Below are 13,498 nucleotides of genomic sequence, written 5' to 3'. Positions count from 1 at the left end.
CGTAATATAAATACCAGCATAGAAGGGTCGTCTATATTAGGAATGAAGATAACAGAGTTTGTGCAACAGTTATATATGTGAATGTACTAGGATCATATTTCAACAGACCATCCGTTGATAGTTTGCCAAGGTCATTTTTCAACAGACCTGCCGTTGAGAATTGACCCTAGTCACCGTCAATTTTCAACGGTATGTTCAATTTTCAACGGCATTCGGGGTCCGTTTTCAACGTTGAAAACTGACCCGAGGTCAATTTTCAACGGAGGTCCATTTTCAACGTTACACCGGCGTGATATGAAATTATTTCATAACGCAGTGTCCATCTGTCCGTCGTCCGTCAACGTTTTTCTTAAATGAATGTGTAAATGGATCTTAACCAAAGTGGTCCATAAACACCCTGGAGAAATGGAAGAGAGTTTGTATAAAGCCTGGCTCTGACTCTCAGGGGCAAGAAGATTGGGCCATGATAGCAAAGGGCGAAAACAGGCAATGGCTTTAAACTACTACTAATCCTAGTTTTGCATGGATTATCACCAAACTTGGCCAGATGCATCCATGGGGAAATGGGACCATACATGAAATTTGTATAAGTCTGGGCTCTGACACCCCTGGGCCAGGAGAGGCGGAGTCCCATAGGGGGAAATTGAGGTTACTCTTTTAATAGCTACTAGTCACCAAGACTTATGAATGGGTTGTCATTAAATTTGGCCAGAAAGATTCCTGGGGAATAGGAACAGAGATTGTAATGATGATGACTGTTGAACCCTTTAATGTGGAGAAGCTGGGTCATATATAGGGTAAGAAAAGGTATTTTATTAATTTTAATTCCTACAAGTCATAAACTTCTCGATGCGGTACCTAAATTAAGTTGGCCAGAAACTGGAAATTGAATAGATTTTGTATATTATTTAATGATAAATCTGACCACTATGTAGCTAGAGGGACGGGGCTCTAGTTAAAAGTACTTTAAATTGTCACCCCAGATAAGGGAACCAATGATATTTCAATGTTTGGTCTGAAATTCTTTTCAAGCAATTCAATCGCCCCCCAGAAATTGTTTTACCACCATTCTCCAGATGAATGGTAACCCTCTCAGGAGAAATAAAGCAAATTCATCAGAAATTTATCCACAAGATCAAGATTTTCCGGCTCGCCTGTTCCTATGTTTTTTATAAGTCGCAGTCAGGGACGAAGACGCAGATCACTTATAAATCTTTGGTCGCGGTACAGAAACCTTTATCTAAAGGTTTAGTATTACACTCGTTATTATTATTGAGTAACGAGAACACATGAGTTAGAGTGAGATTTGCCAATATCTTCATCAGACAATAAGGGATATTATCTTATACCTATGGGTGCAATACTGCCGGTTTTTTGCTTTTGCAATACACTCGTGTCTTCTGAAGCTGCAATACATGGCTATCCATGCAATACAGCCTCATGACATCACTCCGTCAACAATTTTTTTCTTGGTAAAATTTTAACATATTTTTCCAGAAGCCAACGGTTGGTTTTACTGTAAAATATGCAATAGGATTTGCGAAAATCAAGCAATTATCATGTAATGTCCACCGGTTAATTGTAAGTTAACAATAAAAATTGGAAGAATGAAGAAAGGTTTTTTTCATACTATAAGTGGATAGGAAGGAGAGGGATATTCTACCCTTGGGATAACAAAATGTTGTAAAAGCCTCGGGTTTTACTACATTTGGTAATTAGGCCCGGTTCCACTGGCGTTTAGGAAGATTTGCGAACGCATTGCGCACAAAATTGGCTGATATTCGCTGAACATACGCAATATTCGTAAATCGTACTTGTACCTGTCGCCCAACATCCGCACACATCCATAATTATCCGCAATGGCGTGTTTTTCCGTTCCCAGGATTTTTGAACTGCACAAAATTTTGATTACGGAAATCATTCGCATTAGATACGCTATTCGCTCGCAATATATACTCAATACATGCTTATGATATGCGCTGTATATCCGCTGTTATTCGTTGATATCCGCAACTGACAGGGTTTTGCGGCTTTATAGCGAACTGGGACAGTGTGTAAAACGAATATATAGCGTACCTATCACGTTGACATCACGAATTAAAACAAGAGGCCCAGAGGGCCTGTATCGCTCACCTGGTTTGTAATGCCAAGTAATGTTCTGAATACAGGTTCATTGTTTCTTTTCTGAAGGAATTTTAATATTAACCTCTAAATCCCCTATAAGGCCCCACCCCTCCTGCCCCCAGGGGGTCAGAGCCAAAATTTATACAAGTTCTGTTCCCCTTCCCCCAAGGATGTTTGTGGCCAAATTTGGTCACAATCCAAGCAAAACTCTAGGACAAGTAGCGATTTATAGGATTTACCTCTATTTCCCCTATTGGGCCCCACCCGTCCTGCCCCTGGGGGGCCAGAGCCAAAACTTATACAAGTTCTGTTCCCCTTCCCCCAAGGATGTTTGTGGCCAAATTTGGTTACAATCCATACAGAACTCTATGACTAGTAGCGATTTAAAGAATTTACCTTCTATTTCCCCTATTGGGCCTCGCCCCTCCTGCCCCCCGGGACCAGAGCCAAAATTTATACAAACTCAGTTCTTATTCTCCCAAGGATGTTTCTGGCCAAATTTGGTTACATTCCATGCGGAACTCTGTGACTAGTAGCGATTTAAAGGATTTACCTCTATTTCCCCTATTGGGCCCCGCCCCTCCAGCCCCCGGGGGGCCAGAGCCAAAATTAATACAAGTTCTGTTCCCCTTCCCCCAAGGATGTTTGTGGTTGATTTTGGTTACATTCCATGCCAAACTCTAGGACAAGTAGCGATTTAAAGGATTTACCTCTATTTCCCCTATTGGGCCCCGCACCTCCTGCCCCCGGGGGATCAGAGCCAAAATTTATACGATCAGAGCCAAAATTTATACAAGTTCTGTTCCCCTTCCCCCAAGGATGTTTGTGGCCAAATTTGGTTCCAATCCATGCAGAACTCTATGACTAGTAGCGATTTAAAGGATTTACCTCTATTTCCCCTATTGGACCCCGCCCCTCCTGGCCCCGGGGGGTCAGAGCCAAAATTTATACAAGTTCTGTTCCCCTTCCCCCAAGGATGCTTGTGGCCAAATTTGGTTACAATCCATGCAGAACTCTAGGATAAGTAGCGATTTATAGGATTTACCTCTATTTCCCCTATTGGGTCCCGCCCCTCCTGCCCCCGGGGGGTCAGAGCCAAAATTTATACAAGTTCTGTTCCCCTTCCCCCAAGGATGTTTGTGGCCAAATTTGGTTCCAATCCATGCAGAACTCTATGACTAGTAGCGATTTAAAGGATTTACCTCTATTTCCCCTATTGGGCCCCGCCCCTCCTGCCCCCGGGGGGTCAGAGCCAAAATTTATACAAGTTCTGTTCCCCTTCCCCCAAGGATGCTTGTGGCCAAATTTGGTTACAATCCATGCAGAACTCTAGGATAAGTAGCGATTTATAGGATTTACCTCTATTTCCCCTATTGGGTCCCGCCCCTCCTGCCCCCGGGGGGTCAGAGCCAAAATTTATACAAGTTCTGTTCCCCTTCCCCCAAGGATGTTTGTGGCCAAATTTGGTTCCAATCCATGCAGAACTCTATGACTAGTAGCGATTTAAAGAATTTACCTCTATTTCCCCTATTGGGCCCCGCCCCTCCTGCCCCCGGGGGGGTCAGAGCCAAAATTTATACAAGTTCTGTTCCCCTTCCCCCAAGGATGTTTGTGGCCAAATTTGGTTACATTTCATTCAGAACTCTATGACTAGTAGCGATTTAAAGGATTTACCTCTATTTCCCCTATTGGGCCCCGCCCCTCCTGCCCCCGGGGGGCCAGAGCCAAAATTTATACAAGTTCTGTTCCCCTTCCCCCAAGGATGTTTGTGGCCAAATTTGGTTCCAATCCATGCAGAACTCTATGACTAGTAGCGATTTAAAGGATTTACCTTTATTTCCCCTATTGGGCCTCGCCCCTCCTGCCCCCGGGGGGTCAGAGCCAAAATTTATACAAGTTCTGTTCCCCCTCCCCCAAGGATGTTTGTGGCCAAATTTGGTTACAATCCATGCAGAACTCTAGGACAAGTAGCGATTTATAGGAAATGTTGACGGACGGACGGACGGACGGACGGACGGACGGACGACGGACGGACGACGGACGGACGACGGACGACGGACGCCGCGCCATGACATAAGCTCACCGGCCCTTCGGGCCAGGTGAGCTAATAATGTGTAGCGAATGCATATTGAGTTCTGCGTTTGTATTGCGTCTGTTTTGCATTTGATTTGAGAATAATTTGCGAATGTATAACAAACGTGTTGTGTAAACCAAAACTACTGTATAAATATGGCAAAAATCGACATATTTATCTATTATTTTCAGTCCGTCGAGAAATACAGGTGTAATAATGGGTCCTCGGCAATAATACCAATACAACATAACAATGGTATCCAACAACAAATTAATCAGATTGTTCAAGTCATGAAATTAATTCAAAGACAGAAAAGAAAAAGTTTTTTGCTTTGATTTGAATTTGAAGCAGACTAGACCTTCTTTGTATCTGGAGGATGTAGGATGAAAGTGGCAGCTTGCTTATCTTTTTTGCAGTCGTGTTGTTGTGAAAAGCGATATCGAAGGCTCGAGCGCGCTTCTTTTCCTACCGTAATTCAGATGCCCAACATGCACAATACAACCGTTCTTTACGCTACATCTGCGCAATGCATTATTAATAGATTCGTAAAATTTCCGTAACAATCGCAATACTCCCGATCTGTTTCCTCAATATATGCGTTATTTATCGAAGATAAGCCCAATAAAAACATGACTAATAAAACATATTAATTACTTTTATTATTATTGTGGCGTAAATGGTCACGGCTCTGTTTTATGAAGATTAAAATCGGGCTGCCGACAAATAATATGGCAAGCCCTAAAGGGAAGCACACAGGTTCAAAGACACAAAGTCAAAAGGGGGCAAAGTTCATAGGTTTCAAGTTCACAAGTTCAAAAGTTCACAAGTTCAAAGTTCACAGGTTCAAGGTCACGGGTTCAAGGTCACAAGTTCAAGGTCACAAGTTCAAGAGGGCACAAGATGATCTGACCCTGGATACTCAAGAGAGTGTCAGCGGTCAAAGTTCAGTAGTTGATATCCTAAAATATTTGTCCCTGGGAACAGCGGACAAATAATCTAGACAAGTAGTTGTGCGATGCGCTAACGCAAAAGTCTCTCCCGGGAACTAGTCAGAAGTCCAAGGTATGTAAACTTTGCCAATGTTGACCAATGCCTGTGCGAAACTGGAGCCGTGCCGAAAGTTGTCTGTAAGCCTTCCTCATCAGGATTGTTACCAAATCTGAAACTTGTATAAAACACTGCGCAGTATTTTTGTAAAACATAACAAAAATGTATAGGGAGAGGTGGGAGGGTAATCAATATTTTTTGTACCAACACCTTTTTCTACCAAATATTAAACAAACCAATTTCGTATGATTTCAATTGATTCCTTCAGCAGCGCTGCTTTTCAAAAAGGAAGTTCAAGGAAGGACATGCGCTGTGCTTGCTTCCTGTACAGTAAGGGAGATTACTCTTATGTACCTTTTTCCTTAATAGCATTAATCCAATATATCTAAGATGAAAGGGGGACTACTCTAGCTGCCTTCCTTCAATAACGGCATCTATTTGCTATTCGAAAATAGATGGTATTATCGAAGATAAGCCCAATAAAAACATGACTAATAAAACATATTAATTACTTTTATTATTATTGTGGCGTAAATGGTCACGGCTCTGTTTTATGAAGATTAAAATCGGGCTGCCGACAAATAATATGGCAAGCCCTAAAGGGAAGCACACAGGTTCAAAGACACAAAGTCAAAAGGGGGCAAAGTTCATAGGTTTCAAGTTCACAAGTTCAAAAGTTCACAAGTTCAAAGTTCACAGGTTCAAGGTCACGGGTTCAAGGTCACAAGTTCAAGAGGGCACAAGATGATCTGACCCTGGATACTCAAGAGAGTGTCAGCGGTCAAAGTTCAGTAGTTGATATCCTAAAATATTTGTCCCTGGGAACAGCAGACAAATAATCTAGACAAGTTGTAGTTGTGCGATGCGCTAACGCCAAATGGTAAAGATATGCGAAATGCATATTAGTCATATCTTTACCACCGCCACACCCTAGTGGGGGGGAGCCGCACAAATATAACTTAAGCCGTGACCCTAACCCTATCCTATTTTACTCCTTGAAAGACTGCCCCCCCCCCTCCCAACACTACCTAAAATGGTATTTAAAAAATTGTTTCCTACCTTTGACATGAGCATATTACTCGACTTATTGTAATCCTTTAATACACTACTTGGGAAATACTGGACCCCCTTCCCCCCGGGCAAAGTATTCCACACCCCCTTGCAAAGTATTTAGGAATATGTTGTTTCCTAACTCTGACAAGTGCACCTTATCCTGACTGAAAAAGGCTTCTGTAGCTTTAATATCTGGGTATTTTAGATAGCAACCCCCTAACCCAAGAACATCCTTTGCAACAGCACTATTTAACCTACACCTACAAGCTTCCATTGCAGTTACATTATCAGAATATCTATACGACAAACGGGGTAGAATCTGTGAAAATATTAGTTTTACACCTGGAAACTGGGAATACAAAAACCTAATCACCCTCCGAAATACTGATCGAAGCTTTGCAATGGGAATTTTCCCTAAATCATTCCCTCCACAATGAAGCAGCAAGATGTTTGGATTTTCCGCTACCGATTGCAGGAGACTGATCTTACTCTCTACCTGTTGGATACCAAGGCCACCATAGCCCTGCCAGAAAATGTTGGCTCCCATTCTCTGCAATCCTAAGTTGAGACCCCCTGGTCTTGATCGTGCTGCAATTCCCGCTCTTTTAATTATAGAAGACCCCAGAAACCAAACTTCCAATCCTGAAATATCTTCAATACTGTGTTAGAAAACATAGTATTATTTTGACATGCTCGATTACAGATCTGGAAATGTGATTATGGGGATACGGATATAATGACTATAGCAATTAGATTTCCAACGACCTGCCTCTTTAATAGCGTCAGCTGTATGACCAGCTTTAAATGCTGCAGAAGCGGCCCCAATCCGAAATGAATGCGTTTTAAAAGAAGCCGTATCCATATCTAGATACCTAAGAGCCTTTTGAAGAACTGATGAAAACTGGTATCTGGTAACAGGTTCCCCACTAAAGTGACACAGTAAAGGACCCCCCACCCCTGGTCTAACTTTCAGAAAAGCTTCCATGGCTTTCAAAGGACATATTTCATTATCAGACGCCCGAAGTTGAATGATAGTTCCCTTTCCTGATTGGTCAGTTTTGGAATATCTTAAGTGTACTTGTACATATTGGCCCTGTACCAATGTTACATCTCCCCTTCCTACAACATGACTTGGATTACCTCCCTTAGACAAGCACAACTCCCCCACCCTAAAAAATCCAAAGAAGGCCATTGTAAATGCTGCCTGAAAAAGTAAGGCCTCAAATTTATTTAAACACACTAATGGCAGAACCTTAACAATCTGAGCTAGGATGGGTCCTGTAATAGGTAGCCTTGTATCTACCCTATGTTTTAGCCTTTTCATCCCCTCAAGAACTTTGCCTACTAAAAAATTCTGTGTCTTATCACACTTCCCCAATACTTTGCATTGGAACCCAATGCTAGAAATATAGGAGCGAGCCGTTGTGTCAGCTAACCCCCTAAGTGATAATGTGGCAACAAAACTAACTAAGTGTTCAACCATCGGGGGCCAGACATTTGGCAGCCTATTAGACGCTCTGAATGTATCAAATGCTGACAACCCTGTACTGTATGACCTATGAGTATTCCTAGAAATAGAGGCCCTCAATAACCTATCTACTTCATCCTTGATAACAGCAGACGGAATTTCTCTGGAATTTGAGCTGGATGAGCTTGAGCTTGAGGCGCCACCGACCGGAACCGCCTCCACTGCATACGAGAAATAGAGTCTGCAATTACATTTTCTAGACCAGGAACATGTTTTGCCTTGAAAATAATGTTATATTTCAAAAGTTCCAATACAAATGGGCGCATAAGTTCCATTACCAACTTATCCTTGGAAGACTGAGCATTCAGGACACTGACTAACGCACTATTATCAATGTTAAATATTACCTTCTTATTCCCTAAATGATGTCCCCATATCAAGACTGCAAGGACTATTGGAATAAACTCCAAAAAATGTGATATCCCGCATTCTGTCAGAGTCTGCCCATGTTTCAGGCCAAGGAAAGTAGACCCACTCCCCATGAAAGTAAGCTCCACAACCCAATGATGAATTACCTGCACTATCTGTAAAAAGTTGCAATACATCACTCTCTGACCAGGACGATTCTGGGAAAAATAATGTTCCATTGAAATTCTGAATGAATTGTAGCCACACCATAAGGTCCTCCCTCATTGCCCTACTAACCCTGACAAAATGATATGATTTGCTCGCGCCCTTCATCGCATCATACAAACGCCTCAAAAATGGCCTCCCAGACTTTAACGCCCTACAGAAAAAATTAAGTACTCCTACTAAAGACTCTAGCTCCTTTAAGGTGACTTTTTTCTGACTGAGAAACCTATATAGCATATCAGTAAGCTCTGCTGCCTTTTGAGAAGGGATTCTGATAACCATTTCTTCTGTATCTATCTCCAGTCCTAAAAAAATAAGGACCATAGTAGGACCAACTGTTTTGTCGACAGCGATGGGAACTCCCAATTCACTACAGGTATCTTTGAATGAAGACATAAGAATCTGACAGTCCTGAGTGTCCCTCTTACCAGCAAATATGAAGTCATCAAGATAATGAGAGAGAGTGTTCACCCCAGATTTATACTCGACAAGCCATTCAATGAAAGTTGAAAATTTTTCAAATATATTGCAAGAAATGGCACATCCCATGGGCAAGCATTTGTCTATGTAATAACCTCCCTCAAATTGAAAACCTAATAGGTCAAAATCGCCAGGATATATTGGTATCAAACGAAAAGCTGATTTAATATCAGCTTTGCCCAAAACTGCCCCTTGACCTAGTTTACTTATCATTTCAATTACAGAATCAAATGAAGCATAATTTACTGAGCACAATTCTGAATTAATGAAATCATTAATGCTCTCTGAAGGGGGAAATGATAAATGTGTAATCATTCGCCAACCCCCATCTGACTTGGGAACGACCCCTATAGGCGAGATATGAAAGTTTGCCATAGGAGGACTTGAAAAAGGGCCCATAATTCTACCCAATTCTATCTCAGAATCTTATTTCTTTTTTACCTCCCCTGGATGCTGATTTGCTGATGTTAAATTTTTTGAAACAAGAGGCCCATGGGCCTTAACGGTCACCTGAGTTAGAATATATAATGAAACAAATAATGAAACAAATTTTATAAAGACATATAAACACTATATGCTGGGCCTTGAAGTTGGTCAGTGATTTATAAATTTGACCTTTTTAGACTATGAAGAGTATTTGCTTCCATCAAACCTGTGAACTTAGAGGTATTTTTTGAAATTTTAATCAATTTGACCCTGTTAAATTTGGTCCTGCCCCTCTGGTCCCCCAGGGGATCATCGAGGACGGATATGGATGTTAAAATGCTATATCTTAGGCTAATAATTCTAATCAAGTTTGACTAATTTCCTACGAAAATTGGGCAAATAATGTTCACAAATATGTTTTTCCTATATAAACTTAAGTAAACTTAACCCCTCCCCAGGGGGTAACGTGAGACCCCAAGGTCATATAATTCACAGTCTTTATAAAACACCTGAAGACCTTTCCATCTATAATTATTTGATTCTACTATATCCAGAATTTTAGAAGATTTTTGAAGTTTTAGCCTATTTGACCCTTTTTTAGCCCCGCCCCTCTGCCCCCAGGGGGTCGGCCAGGACCAATGTGGATATGATATTAAAATGCTATCTCAGGCTAATAATTCTAACCAAGTTTGACTCATTTCCTATGAAAATTGAGCAAAAAATGCTCATTAATGTTTTTTTCCTATATAAACTATAGTATACTTGACCCCCTCCCCAAGGGGAAACAGGAGATCCCAGGGTCATATAATTTACAATTTTTATAAACAAACTTTAAGACCTTTTCATCTATAAAGTGTATTTGATTATACCATTTCCAGAATTTTAAAGAAGATTTTTGAAGTTTTAGCCTATTTGACCTTTTTTGGCCACGCCCCTCTGCCCCCAGGGGGTCGGCCTGGACCAATATGGATATGATATTAAAATGTTATCTCAGGCTAATAATTCTAACCAAGTTTGACTCGTTTCCAATGAAAATTGAGCAAAAAATGCTCATAAATGTGTTTTCCTTATATAAACTATAGTAAACTTGACCCCCTCCCCAGGGGGAAATGTGAGACCCCAGGGTCATATAATTCACAATTTTTGTAAAGGACCTTAAGACCTTTCTATTTATGAACAGTATTTGTTTCTACCATTTCCAGAATTTCGGAAGAAGATTTTTGAAGTTTTAGCCTATTTGACCCATTTTTAGCCCCGCCCCTCTGCCCCCAGGGGATCGGCCAGAATCACTGTGGATATGATATTAAAATGCTATCTCAGGCTAATAATTCTAACCAAGTTTGACTCATTTCCAATGAAAATTGAGCAAAAAATGCTCATAAATGTGTTTTCCCTATATAAACTATAGTAAACTTGACCCCCTCCCCAGGGGAAAACGTGAGACCCCAGGGTCATATAATTCACAATTTTTGTAAAGGACCTTAAGACCTTTCTATTTATGAAAAGTATTTGATTCTACCATTTCCAGAATTTCAGAAGAAGATTTTTGAAATTTTAGCCTATTTGACCCCTTTTGACCCCGCCCCTAAGGCCCCTGGGGGTCAGTCATAGAAAATTTGTTAATAGGATTAAATGGCCATCTCATACTGATAATTCTGACAACATTTGACTCATTTCCTATTACAAATGACCAAATAATGCGCAAAAATGTGTTTTCTCAATATAAAGTATAGTAAACTTAACCCCCTCCCCAGGGGGAAACTAGAGACCCCACGGTCATATAATTCACAATTTTTGTAAAGGACCTTAAGACCTTTCTATCTATGAAGAGTATTTGATTCTACCACATCTGTGAGTGGAGAAGAAGATTTTTGAAATTTTACTCAATTTTACCCCTTCTGGCCCCTCCCACAGCCCCCTGGGGGGTGGGGACCATATAATTCACAATTTTGATTGGCCTTATGCCTTAGAAGGTTTGTGCAAAATTTCATTGAAATTGCTTCAGCAGTTTTGGAGAAGAAGTCGAAAATGTAAATTGTTTACGGACATACGACGCACAACGGACGACGCACGACGGACGACGCACGACGGACGACGGACGACGGACGACGACGGACAAAAGGCGATGAGAATAGGTCACTTGAGACTTCGTCTCAGGTGACCTAAAAACAGCTGCTCTAGGGCCTGTATACTGAAGTCGAAAACCATATGTAAAACCGTCCTTTAATTCCTTTGCTACAGTTTCTAATGGGTACTTCTCTAAATATTCTGTGAGGGGGCCCACTTTAATTGGGGAATGGCCTAGGGCCCATATATCTTGGCTGGCGGACATTTTGGGTTGGGTTGCTGAACCTGGGACGGATTCCTGTCTGGGAAGTCCCCGTCTGGGCAAGTCCCCTAGGATTTGGGGGACGAAATGAATTATTCATTCCCATGGTCCCTGGAGATCTGCAGTTTATTTTAGGGTGACCCCCTCCACATCTCGTACAAATGTGGGCATAATTGCAAGTGGGACGGGTACACAAACCTTTAAAGTTATAGTCAAAGCATTTTAAATTACCTACAGGAGACTGTTTTCTCTCTGTGTTAAGCGTCGTGCTAATGCTTGGAGATAGATAAATGAGCCAAAGCTCAGTATCTACAGTAGCCCATGAGCTACATGGGTCTTGACTCCGTCTTAAGCGAAATTGCTCGTCATAGGACCTCCATCCCATGCCATTACATCTTCCCGCCCCCAGCCTAATTGTTTGTATATATTTTAACAATTCATGAACCCGTTCAGGGTGAGCAGCTGAGTAGATACTGGTATAGATAATGAACGCATCAGTCCAATCAGCTATATTGTTGATTCTCTTTGCGTTCTTATCCTTAGCTACTAATTGCCCATTAACGTCCAAGTATAGTGATTTTGGGGCAGTGTCCTGCCCAGCAGAGTTATCTAATAAGATACCTAAATCAATGAATTCTCCATTTATAATTTTGCTCTTATTTTTTGACGACACATTCTCACCCAGAATACTATGAATACTAGGTATGGAAGTAGGTGTACCTTGGTTTGGTCCTTCACTGACTGAACCTGCATTTTCGAGAGCTTGACCAGAGTGTCCAATTAGACCTCCCATCGTACCCGTCGGTGTAGGGTCTGGTTGAGGGGCTGGCATACTGGTTGGTTGAGGGGCTGGCATACTGGTTGGTTGAGGGGCTGGCATACTGGTTGGTTGAGGGGCTGGCATACTGGTTGGTTGAGGGGCTGGCATACTGGTTGGTTGAGGGGCTGGCATACTGGTTAGTTGAGGGGCTGGTTCATTTCTTGCGTATGGGCTTGTAGACGGCCTCCTTGTCCTCCCCATGACTAATTAGCCACAGCTCAAAAACAAATTCAATGTCAAGTTAACACTTTTTTTTTTTTTTTTTAATATCATTAAAATAATTGTTTCTAAATAAATTATATCCAGTTGTTTAAGTCCACTGACATTAAATTAATAAATGACCAAAACCTTCATACCACGCGCCGTAGCCGGCATGACCTTAAGGCCCAACATGGCAGAAAATCTCAAGCCATTATGAAACGGTAAAATATCGTGCTAATAGAGCATAACATTCGCTCAAATCAAATCATTACTATAATTCGTTCTAAATAAATTAAAACAGTTTGCAAATTAAATGACATTCAAGTTAACCAATGACCAAAACTTTCATACCACGTGCCGTATCCGGCATGGCCAAAAGGCCCAACATGGCAGAAAATATCTAGCCATTCTACATCAGTAAACATCGTACTTAATAAAGCTTTAAATTACCTCAACGATGCTTAAATATAATAATAATAACCTAAATTAGATAATGTAATCAATATTTTTTGTACCAACACCTTTTTCTACCAAATATTAAACAAACCAATTTCGTATGATTTCAATTGATTCCTTCAGCAGCGCTGCTTTTCAAAAAGGAAGTTCAAGGAAGGACATGCGCTGTGCTTGCTTCCTGTACAGTAAGGGAGATTACTCTTATGTACCTTTTTCCTTAATAGCATTAATCCAATATATCTAAGATGAAAGGGGGACTACTCTAGCTGCCTTCCTTCAATAACGGCATCTATTTGCTATTCGAAAATAGATGGTAATATTTGTAATTGTTTGTTACGTATCCGCATTGTTGGATAATCTTACCAATTGTACCCCACACGGGAGAGC

At 41.2% G+C, this 13,498-nt stretch overlaps 2 protein-coding genes across 3 annotated transcripts; both read right to left on the bottom strand.

The window, feature by feature from the left end:
• Positions 1-5,744: 5,744 nt before the first annotated feature.
• On the bottom strand, positions 5,745-8,057 carry LOC138320136 (uncharacterized; the record flags this gene model as incomplete). The annotated part of the gene is made up of 1 exon (XM_069263194.1): positions 5,745-8,057. A coding segment is annotated over one exon (1,062 nt), but the record flags the coding sequence as incomplete, so codon positions are not given.
• LOC138317255 (uncharacterized) lies at positions 5,745-13,415 on the bottom strand. 2 transcript variants are annotated; one of them, XM_069258805.1, is made up of 2 exons: positions 12,355-13,415; positions 5,745-6,940 (listed from the first exon to the last, which is right to left on the bottom strand). In XM_069258805.1, the coding sequence occupies exons 1-2, from the start codon at positions 12,653-12,655 to the stop codon at positions 6,351-6,353; spliced, it is 891 nt and encodes a 296-aa protein (XP_069114906.1). In that variant the 5' UTR covers positions 12,656-13,415; the 3' UTR covers positions 5,745-6,350. The 2 variants fall into 2 exon arrangements, with proteins under 2 accessions (XP_069114906.1, XP_069114905.1); XM_069258804.1 differs by lacking the exon at positions 5,745-6,940 and having other exon boundaries at positions 11,476-12,671; positions 13,203-13,415.
• Between the last annotated feature and the right edge of the window lie 83 nt (positions 13,416-13,498).

Source organism: Argopecten irradians, chromosome 3 (assembly GCF_041381155.1).
Source record: "Argopecten irradians isolate NY chromosome 3, Ai_NY, whole genome shotgun sequence".
NCBI lineage: Eukaryota > Metazoa > Mollusca > Bivalvia > Pectinida > Pectinidae > Argopecten > Argopecten irradians.
This window is presented reverse-complemented; position numbering and strand designations above follow the sequence as displayed.